The following is a 19478-nucleotide window of genomic DNA, read 5'->3' as shown; positions in this document are numbered from 1 at the left end:
TAGCTAACTAGCCAGCAGGCTAATCTAGCAAAGCAACTGATGTTAACATGCAACTACTAGCTGCTAGTAACACTAGCTGCTACATTAGCTAGTGTGCTAATCAGATGTGTTAACAAGACAGCGATGGTTACTATGGTTAGCTAGCTAACAAGCTGACATTATCTAAACACTAAATCAATCAGATGGATCAGTGATGAAATGATCAGTTCAGTCAAAAACAGACAGATATTAATCATGTCTACTCATTTCTGTCGGCCAAGTTGTATTTTAGAAATGCAACCAGTTGTTCACTGCTTTGTTGCAAAGAACATTAGACCTCCAATATGGCCGCCGGACGAATACGTCACTGAAAGCTGTCTGTATCAGTAATGAGTAGCATGGACCAAGTCCTCCAGGAGGAGGCTGTTGATTTAGGACAGAAATCTCCTGTAGCTCACTGGTGTCCCTGAACTCGTCTGTGTTCTTAGGTAAAACTGCAGCTCATCATGTTGTTGTGCGTGTTTCCCACAGCAGTTTGTCAGCGATTCTCCCTTCATCCCAAACTCAGTATGCAAAGTACCAAGAGAGACGTGACAGTAACACTAATACTGATATTTGCTACTGCAACTAACCGCATATTGTTCCACTGGTGACCAAATAAATGTTCATAACATGATACTACAATATTTAAAATAAAAAGGTGTTGTAAACAAATAAAATTCATCATTTTTGCAACAAACATTACATTTCAAATGAATGAAGCAAAAGGTTGAGCACTACTGTAACTTTGTAGCACAGGATACATTTTATATTCTGATAATGAACTAACATTAAAGGCCGCCTAAAAACATTCTAAGTGGTTTTAAACATTTAAATGATAAAAAAAAACAAAAAAAAAAACAGATAAAGCACAGAAACATAATCATTGTTTACAACAGACACTAAAAATATACTGCAATATACTTTCCACATCTTGACCAAAATAAAACAGCGGCTGGTCGGGACGTCCTGCAGCCTCAGCAGGCATCATGGGACGTCCCGCCTCTCCTGTCTCCACACGCCTAAAATAGGACCAACGCTGAAAACACTTCGCCCCACACAGAAAAAAAAACAAAAAACAAAAGACACTACAATAAATAAAGCTTAATTTGTATAAATAGAATTCAAGTTAAGTAAAATATTGCTAATATTAGTCTTTATATATGACTATACAATATAAATGTTGCATTAAAAAAAATTCCTACTGGTGTGTATATACAGTACATTTATATTGTATATGACAATTTACACAGGATTTCATATGAAACCAAGCCAGCCTCAGCCAGTAACACTGCATGAGATGCTGCTGTATGAATGTTTGTGTCCCAGATCATCAGATAGTGAGATGCAGTCGGTAAAAACTCCCTTCTTGTGGGTCAGGCTGCGTACCGCTGGCCTGGGATCAGCGGCCCGTCGGCCCCGCGCTCCCACAGCTTCCGAGAGTCTGAGGAAACGCCGAGGAGCCGTTTAACGCACATTTCACAGACTTTCACCAGGATTCCTGAGCTCGTCTTAAAAAAGCGAAGACTCTTGAGGAGAGAGCGGCTACAGGTACGGCTCTCCGAACGTCCGGCGACACTCCATGACCCCGGTGCTGGGAGGACGGTCACAGTTGTGGGTCAGCTTCACCAGGCCGGGGGTGAGCCGGTCGTACGCCATCTTGTATTCGCGATCGAACGCGTCTGAGACAAGAAGAAGAGAGAGGGGGAACATCCTTAGAACCGTCCCAAAAACTCATGTAGATTTAATATGACAACATGACATGTGATTAGCACGATATCAAAGCAAAACTCACCGATGTCGATGTTATCTTTTCCCAGAGCCACCAGGGAGAGGAAGAGGATGTCTCTGTACAGACTCCTGAGGAAGAGAGTCAAGATGAGCTGGTGAGACAACAGACTGACAGCAATGACTCTCTGATGCATATTATGACTTTGACTGAACACTCAATTCTGATTGGCCACTGAACACACAGTTTCACATCTAAACGCATCACTCTGCACTCCAGCAGTCTGATCGATTTTGTTGATCTCTAACTAAATGAACACCTTGTGCCAAAAAAATGTCACTCCTTGGTTACTGGTGACATTTTATTGGCACAAGGTGTAAATTAAGCTTGTAATAAAATCATTCCAAATCAATATTTCACGTCAAATGATTAATGTCTTAGGTAAGCAGCTGTGTAAAAAGCAGGATAATGAGCAGCCGCTTCACGTTGCGGTCTTGACTCATCCTGTCAGAGTGTATTTTGTAATAATGAGCGGCTTCCAGTATATTATTCCTTAATTAACCACAAGCTGATGCCCTTTCACACCGGACTGGTGAGCTCAGACACACTCGGCTTCACCGTCAGTGTGGAGGAGTCGACCCGCAGAACGACTCTGCTCAAGATCCAGACTGAGATCTGGATCAAGTTCTCAGGTTTCAGTGGTTAACTCATGTTGTGGAGCAACATCTCCCTGGCAAGTAAATGACTCTGGAACACCTGAATAAGTTTGGACAGCGTCAGGCAGCAGCCACACTGATCCATCAGTGATCCATCAGTGTGGCCGGACAGAATTATTGACCGATAGATTTCTATCTGTTGTTCTATCTGTTTGTTTTGGAACGTCAACATCAGGTTCAGGTTCAGGTTACTTTATTTGTACCCGTAAGTAGATTTGGTTTGCAGTAGAGAGTCATTCATCTTGACACACATTTTAGAAACAACACAAACAGTAGACAAACATAATAAAAGTCCTCAAAGTTCCAATCACTAAAACTCATCACTAAACCACAAAAACTAAAAGATAAAATAAATAAGTAAATAAATAAACATTGCTTCTATATCATCTGTTGCTACGACTTGTTCATATGAGTGATGGCTGCTGGAACAAAGCTGTTTTTATACCGCTTTGTTCTGCACTTTGGGACTATATACCTTCGTCCAGAAGGAAGAAGCTGAAATTCACTGTGCAAAGGGTGGGAGTCATCAAATCCAGCCAGTTATCCGCTGTAACTGTCTGGTGAGCAGGGACGCTGGGTTAAGCTGTGACTCACCAATCAGCCTACTAGACCATTTAACAATCTGATTCAAAGAGTTTCTGTTCTTTAAAGATAGGTTTCCAAACCATGACACCAAAGAAAAAGATCAAATCGATTCAATAAAAGCACGGTAGAATAAGGTCATCATGGTTTTATCGATGTGGAAATAGGACAGTTTCATCAAACAAAACAAATGCTGGTGCCCCTTTTTGCACACGTCAACATGTCGGGTGAGGCAGAGGAACAGGAAGGCTTCCTACACAGGACGGACCTCGATTAGCCTGATATTCAGACTGAATGGGCATTTTGTTCTCACTCCAATATTCAGCCTGACATTGCCTCCTAGTTAGCCGATTTCTGTGTGTGGTGGGGGTTGATTTTCCCCGAACCAATTACTAGTGACTGATGTATCATCGGCAATCAGCATATTTACCAACTTTACCAAGAATGTTGGTTGATTTTGACAAATATAATGTTTTTCAAGGGCAATCTGTTGGTTAAGCAGGTGATTTCAACAAATCTATTCTTCCGAAACGCCAATGAGAAACGATTTCATGAACGGCTCAAACTTTAGTCCCGCCCACAAAGACACTGGACTCGACTGTTTCTCAGAGTGAGAACGAGCCGTTGACGAGGGAAACACCAGACTCTCTGAATCACTCAGAACAAAATCTGAAGAGTGGAGGGACGAGATTCAGGAGTCTGGAACCAGGCTAGACCTCGATCGGCATATCATCACACTCCCAGGTCGAAGTGTGTGTCTGTGTTTGAACAGTATGAGCGCCCCGCTGCCCTCCCTCTGACATCTGACCTTTGCCTCTTGACCCCCAGCGTGTGTCCCAGCAGCGCCAACAGCTGTCCCATCGGCCGGGACACGTCGTTCCTCTGGATGCTCTTCACCACGCTCTGCAGGAACTCCTCGCTGAACGGACGCTCCTCCTCCTGGACCGGCCGCGACAGAGGGTAGCCCACGTCTGCACACACACACACACACACACACACACATACACACACTTCAGTGGGAGACTCAAGACTTACGCTGAGTTAGCACTAGGTGTTAACTCAGCAGGTTTTGGCTGGCCTGCTCTGAAAAGTACTTAGGGCTGGGTATCGTTTTCAGTACAGGTGCCTTCAATTCAAACCCGGTGCTTTATTCAATGCCTATGTTGAATAAAAGCTTATTACTGTACATAATAACTTAAATTATAGAAATAGGCTAAACTTTTTTGACTATCATAGTCAACTCTGACTATCATGCAGTACTGTGCAAAAGTCTTAGGCATATGTCAAAGAAATCCATAAAGCGAAGATGCTTTCAAAACTAATGAAATGAACAGTTTCTGAATATCAAAAATTTACAATAAACAGCAGTCTACTGACACACTAATGCAGAAAACAAATAAACATCTAAGACTTCTAAGAAATGTATATAAAAAATCTAGGGTGCCTAAGACTTTTGCACAGTACTGTCGATATATATATATATATATATATATATACATATGTATATTAAATATATATATATAGATATATATCAACAATTCTTTTACATACATTTAGAGCTATTTCAAGAATATCAATGCTCGTAAGTTTTCTATACTTATTATGTAAAATGCAGTTCAACACAGGTTAGCCTCAGGTTAACACTGTGTGTATTAAGTGCTTAATTAGGCTCAAGGTGTTGCTGAATTTGGCAGTTCATTTCTTCATCACAAAAATCACACCATGTGCTGTCGCCGTTAACTTCAGTAAACTGTAGCCAGATCTTCAACCATTTTTGCGACACTGTATTTACTTCAAGATAGGGCTGGACGATATGGTTGAAATCAATATCACGATAATCATAAGGATTTTTTTCGATATCGATATATATGACGATATGGCTCGTATAAGCAAAATCAGGTTAAATGATCAAATTAATGTTCATCATATTGAACCGAATGGTAATGTTTGGTGTGATGTCAAACTAAACTGAAATTTTCACATAATATTCCTACCATACTTCATTTTGTCTAAATAAAATTTCTAAATAAAATTTGCTTGTTCTCATCAGTTCAGACAGCAGAATTGTGCGTCTCGATACCCCAAAATCACCAGATCATCACAATATAATCCCACTGAAAGACGATAAACGATAATATTGAATTATCGTCCAGCCCTACTTCAAGAAAACCTACTTCAAGAAAAAGAGAGAGATGGTGATTGGATGAAAGACGATGTAAGATTATGATTATTACATATTATTACATTAAAGAACCAAATTTTGGCACTAAATGTTTTACCATATTTCGGTCGTCGGTACTATTGCTGACGGTGCTTTATTGATCAGTATCCAGCCCTACAAGTACTACAGTAAAACCCATCCTCATGTGTCATTAGTTACTTGAAAAAAAAACAAACACAGCATGTACAAGTCACAGAGTGGAAGGAACCAGGCAGACATTCAACCAGAGATGCAAACCCAGCCTCAAATACAGAGCAGGACTGTATTTGAGATCCGACGGCACAGAGACAAACACGCTGCATGTCAACAACGCTTCACAAAACACAGCAACCCCTCTGTCAGAGTCTCCATCCGACTCCATCCATCACCCAAACAGCAGCTTTCACCCCCACAGACGCCGAGGACACCGGGAGAGTCCGACTCTCTGCAGACCTGACTGACGACACGGCAAGGCATCAAGCAAGGAGGCACAAAAACACAGAGACGCTTCTTCACAACACAGGCAGGAGGAGGAGGAGGAGGAGAGAGCGACAGAGAGAGAGAGAGAGAGAGAGACACACTTTCCAAACACTACAGTGAGAGCAGAGAGCAGGACAGACAACAGGACTCATCTGTGGGAGCGAGCACTCACTCTCTAACAAAAGAGTACAGTTAAGTCCTGGAAGACAGAGAGCAGACAGCCCGTTAGCCTCCGCTCCTCCTCTGCATTAAACAATCCATCAGCAAACATCTGAGCAGGAGAGTCTGTTCATTTACCTCCATAACAAAGACAGCAGCAGAGTGCAGCGGTGTTGTCACGATAACCAGAGTTTCAATACCGCTTCGACACCATCGAGAAAATTTGAATTCGATACTGAATTTTAGAAACGTTTGATTCTTTCACCAAATGTGTTCTGCAAGCTGAAATCCTGTTTCAACGTTTAGTGTAGTTACCTCCGCCAAGGAGGTCATGTTTTCGGTGCCGTTTGTTTGTTTGTTTGTTAGCAGGATTACAGAAAAACTACTGGCCCGATTTCCATGAAACTTTGTGGAAGGGTGTAGCATGGGCCAAGGAAGAACTCATTAAATTGTGGAGCGGATCCGGATCCGACTCACGAATAAGCAATAATAGCACGAACCTTGGCGGAGGTCTGCGCTCTCCGAGTGCCCTTCAAGTTTATTTTGTGTAATAAAGTAAAATATAAAATGCCAATAGACGGAATTAAAACAAGATTGTCCAGTATGCACAGGTGGTTGAAAAAAACCCATAGGGCTTGTGAGATGACATCACCTATATCAAATACTGAGAAGCAAAGGAAATTAACTTACAACTAATTAACTTACAAATAAAAATGAAAATGACTTACAAATGAAAATGACTTACAAATGAAAATGGCTTACAAATGAAAATGAAAACATTGGTAAAAATACGAAAAAGAGTAGAAAAGCGATAATAGCTTAAAGCAATAACAGTTACCTATAGAGGGCGTAAATGTGCTGATTGGTTAGTTTAAAGGATCACACCAACAGGGTCTTTTTTAGGTTTGTTTCTGCACACGGTCAGCATAGTTGCAGATATCAGCGCTCGTTTTCTTCCTTCATGCATTCATGTCCGGTATGAAAAACAAACTTCCACAGAGAATCCATCACAGGAAACATGAAGCTACTTTCTGTTTTCTCCATTGTTTTCTCCATTTCATTGAGCTGAGTCGTGTGTTTTCATCTCAGCGCTGCGTTACGTTCAAAACACTTTACTGTCACATCCATGGCTTTTTATTTAGGCCGTCTTTGTTAGCCGGGACAGCAGTTCATTTCATGCTAGGTTTGACGCTGTAAAGTTTGTACTTTAAGAATGGCGAAAGAACTCAAATTACACACAGCATGCGTTGCAGAATGGTGGTGGGAAATGTAAAGTAGACATAGACAGGAGTAAATGGGCTGTAACTCTAAATGACACCGGTGTTCTGCTTTAAAGAAGAAGAATAAGGAGGATTGGAACAGTGTCAGCTGGCTCCTGACAGGACTACAGCTGAAAACATTCAAACAGTCCAAATGTCCTGAACTGGATCCCAGTCCACTAAACTGGCTGACAGACTGTTTCCAGGAGCCAAATATGGGACTATTTAACTTACAGAGTCAACAAAGACAGATACTAAACTGACATCAAAACCTGTGCGGTGACGCTGCTGTGAAGTGGTTCAGGTCAAGACCAACCTCCACCAGGTTTCATATGCAAGAGAGAAAGGGGCGGAGAAAGCGAAAGGAAACGGACGACCAATCAGAATCGAGTAAAGAAGCTTTTCCCGCAGCCTGTTGGCACCATGCCAACACATCTAACTGCTGTAAACAGCTTCTGTAATATGATGTCAGCACAAACCTGAAACTGACATGTGGATTTTAATAACAAACACAGCTGACTCTTCTTCACCTGACGGGAAGTTTAATACAAGAGACCAGATCAAGTGTGACAACACACTGCCTGATGGTTCCCTGTGGTATTGTAGCAGTATTGAATTTTTAGATATTAAACTTGGTATTGGTGTCAAAGTCAAACGTCTGGTATCGTGACAACAATAAGCGCAGAGTGATAAGGCAGTTATGTTCAGACAAACTTACATCGACTCCTAATACACTTCCTGTACTTCTGTAGGCTTGTTCATGTCAACACATTCTGCACATCATGTATATTTGCTGTAACTTCACATCTGTTTTCATCATATTCCCACATCCTTCTCACTGCTGTACTGCATATATGCACTGTATATATACACTACCAGTCAAAAGTTTGCACCACATTTTTCTTTATTTTTACTATTTTCCACATTTTAGAATAATAGCAAAGACATCACAATTAGGAAATAACACAAATGGAATTATGCAGCGACCAAAAAAGTGTTAAACAAATCAAAACTATCTTATATTTTAGATTCTTTAAAGTAGCCGCCCTTTGCCTTGATGGAAAGGCAAAGGCTTTGGAAAGAAATTCACACATAGGATCAACTTCACTATTTATATTTGTCTAAGAAACACATTTCAAGCATTTAAGCAGAAGCCTTTAGATCAAAATGGCTTTAAGAGAATGAAAAACATTCAATCAGGTGTGTCCAGACTTTTGACTGCTAGAGTATATATTTTTTTATAATCCACCCATCCACCAATTCCACCTATTCTAACTGCATATATTTCATATTTTTTGGTGTATTTTCATTCCACACATATTCTGCATTCATTCCTTTCTTTGTCCCAGTAAATTCTGCTGTTATTTTCGACATCCTAACTAAATGTAGTCCAGATTTTTCCCCCATACTGTTGGTTGCATATCTTTATAAAACCCCATTTGCTATATTCTTTATATTCTTTTATATCCTATTGTCGTTATTCATCTTAAGAAAACCTTTCAAAAACTGCTTTCCTGTTTCAGCTACAGAGAGAGAGAGGCACAGAGAGAGAGGCAGAGCGAGAGAGAGAGAGAGAGAGAGAGCCTGACTCACTGTGTGTGTTCCAGAGGATGTAGAGCGGCTGGATGGGCTCCTGATGCAGCTTCAGGTTGTCCCACAGGATCTGGATCAACACGTGTTTGCTGTCCTCCGACATCCAGTGACGAGGGACCTGCAGGGACGAGAGAGAGAGAGAGAGAGAGAGAGGGACAGAGAGAGAGAGAGAGAGAACACATTAACGCACTAGTTTCTCAATTCCTGCAATCCGTTATCAGTTACTTTTTTAAATGAGAAGGAAGTTATTTATGTATTTTGTGTATTTATTTATGTATTTATGTTTATTTATGTAGAAGTGGAATGAAGAAAGTAAGCTTGACCCAAGAATTATTCATTGGGTGTAAAACATGACTAATGTTTCAACGCAGCCAGTGTCTTCATCAGAGTCAGATCTGGTATGATGACCCAGAGACTTAGATAACCTCCACAGTTATCATATTAACAGGTCGTGTAATCAGCCAACAGTGTTACACAATAAGACCACAGGCAATTACAAACACAAGATACAATCAGAGCATCAAATTATCTCTGCTCCTTGTGCTCCTCAGGCATCTAGTGCAGGCAACATGCTGCTGATTGAAAGAACAATCTAACTTTGATTGATATAAATGAGATTCATTTACACTTTTTTTACATACTGTTTTAAAAACAATATTCCTTCACTGCATTTAAAAACAATGAACACACTTGGCAGCACAAGCCATGTTGCTGCAGCAGGCGTCTGATGTGAGGAATGCATAAGTACTGTAACTGTTACTTTTAATAAAGAGAAACTTTGTAATGTAACTAGTTACGTTTTAAGGTTTATTACTTTTTTAAGGTGCTATAAGTAACAGTAAACTAACTAATTACTTTTAAAAGCACTTCCTGTGTGTGTGTGTGTGTGTGTGTGTGTGTGTGTGTGTGTGTGTGTGTGATGATTAAGGCTGACAGTTTAAGATAAGGCAACAATTTATTGATCCCTGTGGGGAAACTGGGGTCATTGCAGCAGCCAGTGTAGACAATAGAGGAGAAGACAGAGTATAAATGCAGTAAATAAAAAAAAAGCAATATAACAAATAATAAAAAACAGTAAAGACTAAAACAATAAAGCAATAAAACAGAATGTAAACAATGTACATAACGTGCAAATGTGCACTGAATTCACAATTCACAGTAACAGTCTGCAGAAGGCCATATGTACAGAAAGTGTTTGCAGACTAGCGCAGCAAAGAAACTGTGGTGTGTGTGTGTGTGTGTGTGTGTGTGTGCGTGCGCGTGCCTGTCGGACCTGGGAGCCCCTGTTGCAGTGCTCGGAGGTGAGGATGAGTCCGGGCAGGTTGCTGGGCAGGTCGAGGCGTCTGAAGTACCACAGCAGGTTCCAGTAGATGATGGGGTGATGGTCCACCACGCCCGCCGCCGTGATCACCGGGTCGCCCTCGTTCTCCAGCAGGCTCTCCAGCTCCTTCCACAGCACCAGCGGGCTCAGGTAGGGAACCGTCACCGGCTCGGGGTTGTGGATCCGCCAGTCCATACTGAGCGGGTCCTGGGGAGGGGGGGGGGGAGTTAGAGAGATTCAAGTCAGTGAGGGACGAGATGGAGGAGAGAAGGTGGAAGAGGACTAAATGGAAGAGTGTTTCTGGGTCAACAAATTTTACATGTAGTCCTGAAAGCAGTGGCTCTAGTGTTTTCTGAGCAGACAACGGCTACGTACACACTGCTAGAATTCGGTAGTGACAACTGAATTTATGAATGAGAGTGAATTTGCATGTCAGGTACACACTGGAGCAGAGCGGAGTAAAATGACCAGACTGTGTATGTACGGGTAACAGGAGTCACTCCACTCCTCCGATCTCGCGATGGTTGTAAATAATGTCCGTAACCATACTAACGTTTACTTCAGACCAATATGGCGGCTACCACTGCCTGTATTTTCAGTTTACTTGGCACCAGTAACACCAGTAACCAGAGATGTGAATTTATCCATAAGATCTTAATAAACTGCCACTGACAGAATTTTCAGGTAGTGAGTTTGGTTGTAGAATGCGGCTGTCACTCTCCTTAATAACCGAACTGTGTGAAGTTAACAGGATTAAGCTCCAATGAGGAGTGACAACCGTATGTAGTTGCAGTGTGTATGTAGCCTATATCCCATACAATGTTAAGGTGCAAAAAAAAGCATACTTTTTATATTTATGACGCTCATGGTGAATGTAGTATTTCTGCGCCGGGGTTAGAAAAATAAACAAATTATCGTTTCATTTATCGTTATCGAGGTAAATGTGACAGTATACAGTGATATGAATCCCCGGCCCTAACGTGGGTTTTCCACCAAAACTCAAGTAACGGACTTCACTTCCTCACACATAATCACAAACGAGCATGGAGCAGTTTGAAGAGAGTCCAGCAGGAGAGACCTGCTGCTACCGGCCCCTCTCTGATCCATCAAGTCCAAGTAGACCTTTTCCTCGGGAGGTTAAATACAATTTATGGACCTTGTTCAACATGGCCGTCTAGTGTGTTCAAGTCTGATGATGTTCTCTGTGCAACCCGCCACAGTGGTGAGCAAACCACACAGAGGCCACAGAGCAACAACCTCTTACTCTGTAATATTTGAGCAGAGTAACCTGAGAGCGGTCCAAGTGAATCTGTGAGGAATTTACTAATTCCTGCTATTTCCAGGAAAATGGTCGGATTGTAGAGAAGGGAACCCACTTGAAATAAAATGACAAAATTCTCACTACAACTAGGATTTGTTTTTTTCACTATAGTAGATTATTGGTTTATAAGTTTAAAAGTTTGCACAATTGTGATCTAAGCCACTGGTTCTCAACGTGGGGTCCGGGGACCACCAGGGGTCCTTGAGGGAGTTCCAGGGGGTCCCCAGCAAATTGATGAATTGTTACACTTCAGCATTTCATTTACAAGAAGTTAGAGAATGTAGAAGAATTAACTATTTTGATCATAGTTTCACAGTTATCTCTCTACCTACAATACAGATAGTCATGGAATTCTGGACAAAATCATATCTAACAGTAAAAATATTCGGGGTATATTTGGGTCCGAGAGACAAAATCTCATCAAAAAGGGGTCCGTGGTCCTAATGTGGACTAAACTAGGGGTCCTTGATATGAAAAAGATTGAGAATCACTGATCTAAGCAACACATGGTGCTGCAGCCGGGACGAGTGGGTGTAGGGGCGATATTCGATATTGCGGAAAATATCGCGATATTTGCAAAACATCACGATATTTAACGTTCTGGAATATCTCCGGGAAGGTGTGCGACGCCTGCGCAGACGGTAACCCCTCAGCAGCTCAGCAGCAGGACTCACGCTGTGGTCGTTGAGGCGGCTGGGCAGGCTGCCGGAGGTGGGCACGCAGCGGCCCGGGCGGGGGGGGTTCTCCATGGGGCTGAAGGCGCTGACGCTGCGCACCATGGGGGCGCCGGGGGACAACGCCCCCTGCCGCCGCTCCGTGGGGATGTCGATACCCTGGGCCCGGCCCGACGCGGTCCTGAGGAGGGGACAGCGAGGACGAGGAGGTCGACATGTGACACAAATAAACATTTTGAATTTGCACACTCTACAAGCTCTTGCACTTTCTTGACTATGTCCGCTCTGACGGGATCCTCAAACCTGTATTGAGAATGGAAGGATTTCTTGAAGTTTATAATTGTTAATTGTTTAGATGATCTGTGTATTGTTCTACAGGAACATTTACAAGTCCTATAGGGGCTGTGGGGCCTGCCTATAGGGCGGGGTAAGACCACTGGAAAGACTCTAGGCTCCTTCCAAGAATCCTTCAAGATCTCATCTAAACTGATTTCCTTTTGAGAGGAAAAATTGAGGGAGTCACTCTCAGAGAAGTTATACTGGCTGACCAGAGGTGTCACCAGTGTGAGAGTGACTGCTCAATATCTTTCTTTCTTTCGTTTTTAATGTCATTTTATGTGTTTTCTTTCTGTTTTATGTGAAGCACATTGTATTTGCCTTATGTATGAAATGTGCTATATAAATAAAGTTTGCCTTTCCTTGCCTATGTGATATTTGGCAAAACCTTCTGTCTATGTGAAATGATCTCATGTTCATGTTGCAGTGTGATCCACTGTGTTTATGTGATGTATTTTAATTGTTTTGTGTTTGATGTACTCTTTTTCTCCTGGCTGCAAACAAATTTCCCCCTGGTGGGACAATAAAGACTTTAACTTGAACAATTCAGAAAGAATAGAGTTCAAAATCACAATACTGAGCAGTGTGATTTCCAAACCAACCAGAGGCTGCAGTTTCAGTCTCCAAAACAAGGAATTCTGGTGCAGAGTTTTACTCAAACGGAGCAAATTCAGAGCATTAGCATCTCATCCCTCTCACATCATATCTTTTAAATCATTCATAAAGAGATCACATAGAAAAAGAAGCGTCCAGATGTACTGCAGTTCATATCACAGTAGCAATATTCAGCAAAAGAAAAACAAAATGCATCACAATAGGATTTTCTTTTTCAAAATACATGCAGGTTTCATCCCTATCGTTCACACACTTACATAACCTCATGAGGGTGTTTACACAAGCGCATGCTCACACACACACACACACACACGGCTTTGTCAGGACCAGGTGCTACAGATTGTGTCACACTGCTGCTTTACAATGCAGATGGGCAGTGTGTGTGTGTGTGTGTGTGTGTGTGTCTGAGTGTGTCTGGAGCTACAGTAGGTTCCTGCTTCAAAGGCATTCTCTAATCAGACAAACTGAAAGCTGCATGAAGATGAGCTGCAACAAACATACAGCATCACTTAGTATTTTCTACATCCATGAGCATTGTATGTAAACTTTGCATAGCTACAAAACATATACCGAGGTCCACTGATGGAAATATCCCACTCAAGTATAAGTACTGTTACTTTGCTGATATTTTCCTTAAGTAAAAGTCAAAGTACTGGCGTAAAAATCTACCGAAGTAAAAGTAAAAAGTGTCTGATTTAAAATGTCCTCAGAGTGAAAGTTCCTGAGTTCCTCTTTAGAACAGAGAATGTTGTTAGCTGTGATCTTTTCCATGTGATTCTAAAAGGAGAGAGGACAGAGTTCAGACTGGATTCTTGTAACTGGAAACATTAGAAATGACAAAACAAAGAGCAGAAACAAAGTAAAGTCAGATTCCTCTTCTCACTGTGAATGGATCCACAGTTTGTCAATTTACGTTGATCTAGTTTCTGATGCTGATGGAGAGACATAAAATCTGTTCTGTGATGGATGGGATTTAAAATGGAGTGGAGTACAATACAATTCAGTAAAAACACACTTAAATAAGTCAAATTACTGACTTTTACTCAAAATACTCAAAAAAGTACAAGTAAGCTACTCAACTCAGAACCACAGATTTATAGCATCAGAAAGTAAACGGTGCGGTTACCTTCCGTTCCCTGAGCCGTCCTGGGCGGCGGTCCTGGGGGAGGGGGGGGACACGGCGGTGGTGGGACAGGGGGTGGACAGCGTCGACGTCCCCGTGTCCAAACCTGTGGACGCCGAGTACGATGAGGTCACCGCCTCCTCGCCCGACGGGCTGCCCTTCAGGAACAGCCTGGACAGAGAGACTTAGATTTACATACTGAAAGCCAGGTCAGGTGTTACAGGCAGGTGTCAGGTGTTATTGTTTTTGATTTATTCTACAGTTGGACTGTTTATCACACAGCAGGGTCAGAAATGAACGAGGCTCGGGGCAAAAATGCCTTCAAAGTTCTTAAAAATTCCTGTGAAATTAAATTTGAGGGGGCAAAAATGTCCCATGATACTAATGAGTACCCCTTTTTTCTGCATTTCACCCTGTTCACATTGTTTTCTTTGAGTTGTCAAACATTTAAACTGAATGTCCCTGTGATTCATGGAAGCCATTGACCGCAAGCAAATCCTTTTCATCTTTCTAGTGTGTTCTGGGAGAGAAAAATGGAGCGTTTTATGATCAGAAAACAAGCGAGTTCACAGCCTGAAGCAGTAGGAAATGTTGGCACCATGCAGCCAGATGTAGAAGAAAATGCCGACTAACACAGACCACTGCAGCAACTGAAAATAAATCCACCAATATGGTAAAAAAAAACTCAACAATGAAGGGGTGGAAGATGGACTGGTTGGGGACAGAGAGTCTCCTGTGGGGCCTGATGCCAGATGTACAGTAGGAAAGAAGTTAAAACAAATCTTACTGGTACAGATGAGTGTTCATTGCCAATATGCAATGAAAATGTATTTAATTGTTCATTAAAGTTGCCCCTGAAAAGGACCAGAATTCCCCTGTATATCGGATCAAGGGGGTAAAAACATGCACCGTGAAAAATAAGTGAATCACAGTCACACAGAGATTTCTCCAGCATCACAGCAGTTCAGTACTGAGGCTGCAGTTTACCTCCCGGGTCCTCGCATGTCCCTGATCTCCACGTTGAGGAAGGGCAGGAAGGGGTTCCCGCAGAAGGGGCAGGTGGTGTTGAGGTTGGAGTCGTCGGCCGTCCAGCCGGCCATGATCTCCTCGTCGTACACCAGGCAGTCGCACGTCTTGCAGCGCGAGCAGCTGGAGATCAGCAGCTGGGGAACAAGAGTCAAGAGTCAGGAGAGAAGAGTTTCCCCCAGGAGAACGAGAGACAGGGACCATATATCCAAATTCAATGTGTCGCAATACAAAAATGTGACAATACGTATCATGGGGCAGAAAAATGAATGGTGATATTAGCTCCATGTTATTCTGCTGTAGTAATCACAAATGAGACGCTTGACCATCACAATTTCACAAGCTCTCCATCCAAATTATATTATTGTCACTTTGTAATGACATTTTTAAATTGTTGTTTACATTCTAGGAGCCATAATTCATAACATAATTCTGCGTCACTGAACTTGTATTTATTACATCGCATCGTGGTTGTATTGAATCCTGAACCCCATATCACGTATTAAATCGTATCCTAAGGTAAGCAGATTGTCCCATCTGTACTGAGCAGGTCTTTGCTGTCTGGATCTCCAGGCTTTCAGATGCCTTGCATGAGGAGCTTAGCCTGGAAAATACAGTGCTGTCATTTAAATCAGTTGTTTTTATGTACTGTATTTGAAAATTGTTTTATTTCTTGTTATATTCTTCTGCTGCACTGTCCATGTCTGTCATTTTTATTGTTTTGTCTATAGTTTGTAAAGCACTTTGCGATACTTTAGAAGAGAATATAAACTTTATTATGATTTTATACCATAGCCCAGATGAAAACAGATTTTATTAGAGAGAGGTTGGGGATAGCTTTCTGATTACTGCGTGTCTTTGATGTCTGATCATGACATGATGATGCAGCATCAAGATGAAAGTGAGGCGGTGAGCCTTCAGGTTCATAACACAGTCAGCCTGCACTGCCGCAGCCAAACGTATGAATGTAAAGAAATATTCTGTTGAGGGAAAATCTGTGTGACAACAGGATCAAGCTGGCAGAGCAATTTGTTGTTTCTAAGTGCAGGAATCACTCAGCGTGGGAAACCTCACAGTATTTAAGCCAACAGACAGAGTTAGCTGGCAAGAAAACTGTTGGTTAGAAAGATGTTCCCTATCTGAAAGTCAGCAGTAAAGCAGAGTACAAATAATATTTTACTCCAGAAAAGATGAATTAATAGCACTGACTTTTTGATTTTTTAGCAAAATGCCATGGTAAAATCCAGAAAATACACCTAGATCCAAACTTTCTATATCAGGGAGTTCTCAGCTTTCTATTTCAATAACAGGAAAAAAAAATGCCTTTAATTTGCATGTCAACAGTTTTGTGTAAAACTGTTTTTGGTGGAATATTCAGAGTGTGGTTTTACCTCCATGGCGTAGTTGTTGAAGATGCTGGTGTTGCTGGTGTAGCGTGAAGAGCCGAGGTCCGACTTGTCCGGCAGAGGGAAGCCGGGAGGAGAGAGAACGCACCCTGCAGCAGCACACAGTGTCAGTAAAGGAGAGTCAATATGTCACCCACATATTTCTTAAAATACTGTGAAGTAGTCACGCACATCCAAAAACCTTCAAGGCAGGTGCTGGACCAATAGAAGACGGCATGAAAGAAAGAGGAAGGTCTGCACACCGTAGCTCCCTTTAGTTCTTTTAATTAAACATATTTCTTATCACATTTTGGAGAATATACTGTGTATGTCTTCTGCTATACCTCTTTCAGGACTTCTTAGGGCGACATTCTCGAGTCTTAGCTCATGGATGTATGTTATATTGTATACGGAGGGTGGGGGATATGATTTTTTATGCTTTTATATGTTTTTATGTATTATTTTTATGGGATGTGTTTGATATTCCTTGTCTTATTGTTTGTCATGAGCACACCGAGGAAAGTTCCTAACAACTGAGTTGGTTTGGCAATAAAGTATTGAATCTTGAATCTATTATGACAACTTTCAAATCATCAAAATCTAATTTTCCACATTTCTTTTTGTGGAAAGACGGCCTTACTTCTGCAATTTGATCATATTGGAGACAACAAAACAAGTAATGGTTACAATGGTTGCTCATAAAATGTTTACAATTTCTCCAGCTGTGATAGGTCTCAAATTTGTGAAATAGGATGTCCAAAAAACTGGACTAATTTTTTTGGACATCTTACTACCTGGATGACTGAAACGAAGCTACACAGACAAGTGAAATAGGATTTTTTGTTAAATCAAGCAAAAACAACTACTATCATTATTATTATTATTATTATTATTAAAATGTGATACTATAACTGTCACTTGGCGTGTTGAGAGAGGAGGAGAGTCTCACCAGGCAGCAGCGGGGCGGCTCTGCCCAGGCTGCAGCCCATGGTGGGGCTCTCCAGCCGGCTGCACAGCGGGCTGCGCCTGGGGCTCCTGCGGGGGCCGGCGGGGCCGTTCCTCTGCGGGGAGATTAAAGAGCCGTCCGACTCGCCGCAGTCCTCCTCATCCAGCAGGGAGGAGCAGTCCGGGTCGCCCATACCCAGGGAGGACACACTCAGACGGTCACTGTTACCGTCCTGGACCAGCAGAGGGGAGGAGAGTAGGATAGCATATTAACACTATGTGATTATGTGTAAGTGATGCAGCTGTGTCGAATATGAAAACGCAGCATTAGAAGGTCAAGTTGAGCACAATCTCCCGAGTGCCTAGTCTAACATAAAGTACACTCACATATGGGATGCAAATGAAAACTTTAAACGGGCAAAAAGTACGTTTTCTTGGAGGTTTTTCCCTGTATGCATTGAGGCTCTAAGGCTGTTGGAGTCAGTAGGTTAGGCTGTAGAAAAGGAAGACTGCTTTTGTGTGTCTTGCTCTTCCTGATGTTTGTTCTATATCATTCTGTTCTATGGCTGATTGTTGATCAGTTAGATCTAGTTAGGCTCATTCTCTGTGCAGTCCTTTGAGACAGGCTGTGATAAAGGGCTGTAGAAATAAATGAACTTGAAGTAAGGTTTTTACTGCCCCATAGCACTTAATGTTGTATATAATTCTCTATGTCGATTTGTTTTGAGGTGTCCATATAGAACTCACCATTGTTTCATGTATGAATCGCTTAATTGGTAGCCTAAATCTAGAAGGCAATTTCACTGGGTTCAGTTCATCTTCAAATGTGTTTATTTTAATTGCCCTTCCTATTTAAAACAGTTTTTGGTTCCAGGTAGATCTTCACATCCTCTCAGACATATCCAAGATCCCTTCTTCTTTGTCCGTAGAATTTTCAAAGAAGTCGGATGCAGGTCATTCCAATACAAAGCTCCTTCCGATTGGAATATTGGAATGTGCGTACTTTCAATCTTCAGTTTATTTGTGCTACAAATAAACTGAAGACAAACAGCTTCAATTGCTCTTTATGCTGATGTAATTGATTTATTATCCAGGTCATTGTAACCAATTTTTCTTGTACAATAGCTGAGGTCTGGGGTGTGGGCGGGAGAGGGTGAGTGAGCTGTGTGTATCTGTGTATTTGTAGTGTATGTTATGTAATGCTGTTTTGTTTCTGTTTGTATGTGTTTTATAATTTTGTATTTGTGTCTATAGGACCCCCTCGAATGAGATGCTACATCTCAAGGGGATGTCCTTTCAATAAATTCAAATAATATATCTGTGATGGAAACTCACTTTCCAGCCTGTGCTGTGTTTAGGAACAAAACACCCATTGGACTTTTAATTCCAACCACAGTAAAGCCCAATATACAGTATATTCCCCATGTCCTTGTCTACACATTAAAATCCAGAAAATAATTGTAACATCCTGCCATTTTAATGTACAGACACCGAAGACATATTTGCCTATTTAAGCATATCAGATTCAGTATAGTGACAGTGTGCTGATTAGCAGACTGCAGTGTTCAGACAGAGCAAACTCACAGGATAACAGACTGTCAGGCGCTCAAAAGACCACAAGAGGGCAGCGGTGCCCCAACCTTCTGCTTGGACCATGTTTATATGATAAATAAGCCAAACACCTCAATAGATTTCCTAAAACTGTATGAGTGAATGAACCCTCCCTCCCTCCCTCCCTCCCTCCCTCCAGCAGGCTGTGTACCTTGGTGGGAGTGGTGTATGTGGCCAGGCGGGAGTACCAGCGGCTCGCCTTCTCCGCCACGCCCTTCCCAGCTGAGAACATGCTGCTCTTGAACACATCCAGGGTCGGCGTGAGCAGAGAGTCCAGGGCGAAGGAGGAGGAGGAGGGCGAGGGCGAGGCCAGGCCCCCCTCTCTGTCCCGGTCCCGGTCCCGGTCCGCCCGCTCCCTGTAGGGGCTGGGCCGGGGGCTGGGCGT

The 19478-nt window shown here is 42.1% G+C and overlaps 1 protein-coding gene across 1 annotated transcript in view; it reads right to left on the bottom strand.

Moving 5' to 3' along the window:
• Positions 1 to 1257: 1257 nt before the first annotated feature.
• Positions 1258 to 19478, bottom strand: part of LOC139647016 (C-myc promoter-binding protein-like) — a 63116-nt gene continuing 44895 nt past the window's right edge. Inside the window, exons 23-33 of the mRNA XM_071522823.1 lie at positions 19245 to 19478; positions 17487 to 17715; positions 16544 to 16647; positions 15114 to 15289; positions 14130 to 14297; positions 12053 to 12233; positions 10010 to 10264; positions 8737 to 8854; positions 3854 to 4016; positions 1814 to 1878; positions 1258 to 1700 (exon numbers count right to left, since the gene is read on the bottom strand). The exon at positions 19245 to 19478 is cut by the window's right edge and continues 998 nt beyond it. Coding sequence (XP_071378924.1) covers positions 1564 to 1700; positions 1814 to 1878; positions 3854 to 4016; positions 8737 to 8854; positions 10010 to 10264; positions 12053 to 12233; positions 14130 to 14297; positions 15114 to 15289; positions 16544 to 16647; positions 17487 to 17715; positions 19245 to 19478 — 1830 coding nt within the window. The 3' untranslated portion in view covers positions 1258 to 1563. The remainder of the gene's footprint in view (positions 1701 to 1813; positions 1879 to 3853; positions 4017 to 8736; positions 8855 to 10009; positions 10265 to 12052; positions 12234 to 14129; positions 14298 to 15113; positions 15290 to 16543; positions 16648 to 17486; positions 17716 to 19244) is intronic.

Source organism: Centroberyx affinis, unplaced genomic scaffold (genome assembly GCF_046629955.1).
Source record: "Centroberyx affinis isolate AG114_WGS23_722 - 3 ecotype Tasmania unplaced genomic scaffold, CSIRO-AGI_Caff_v1 ptg001031l_1, whole genome shotgun sequence".
Taxonomy (NCBI): Eukaryota; Metazoa; Chordata; class Actinopteri; order Beryciformes; family Berycidae; genus Centroberyx; species Centroberyx affinis.
This window is presented reverse-complemented; position numbering and strand designations above follow the sequence as displayed.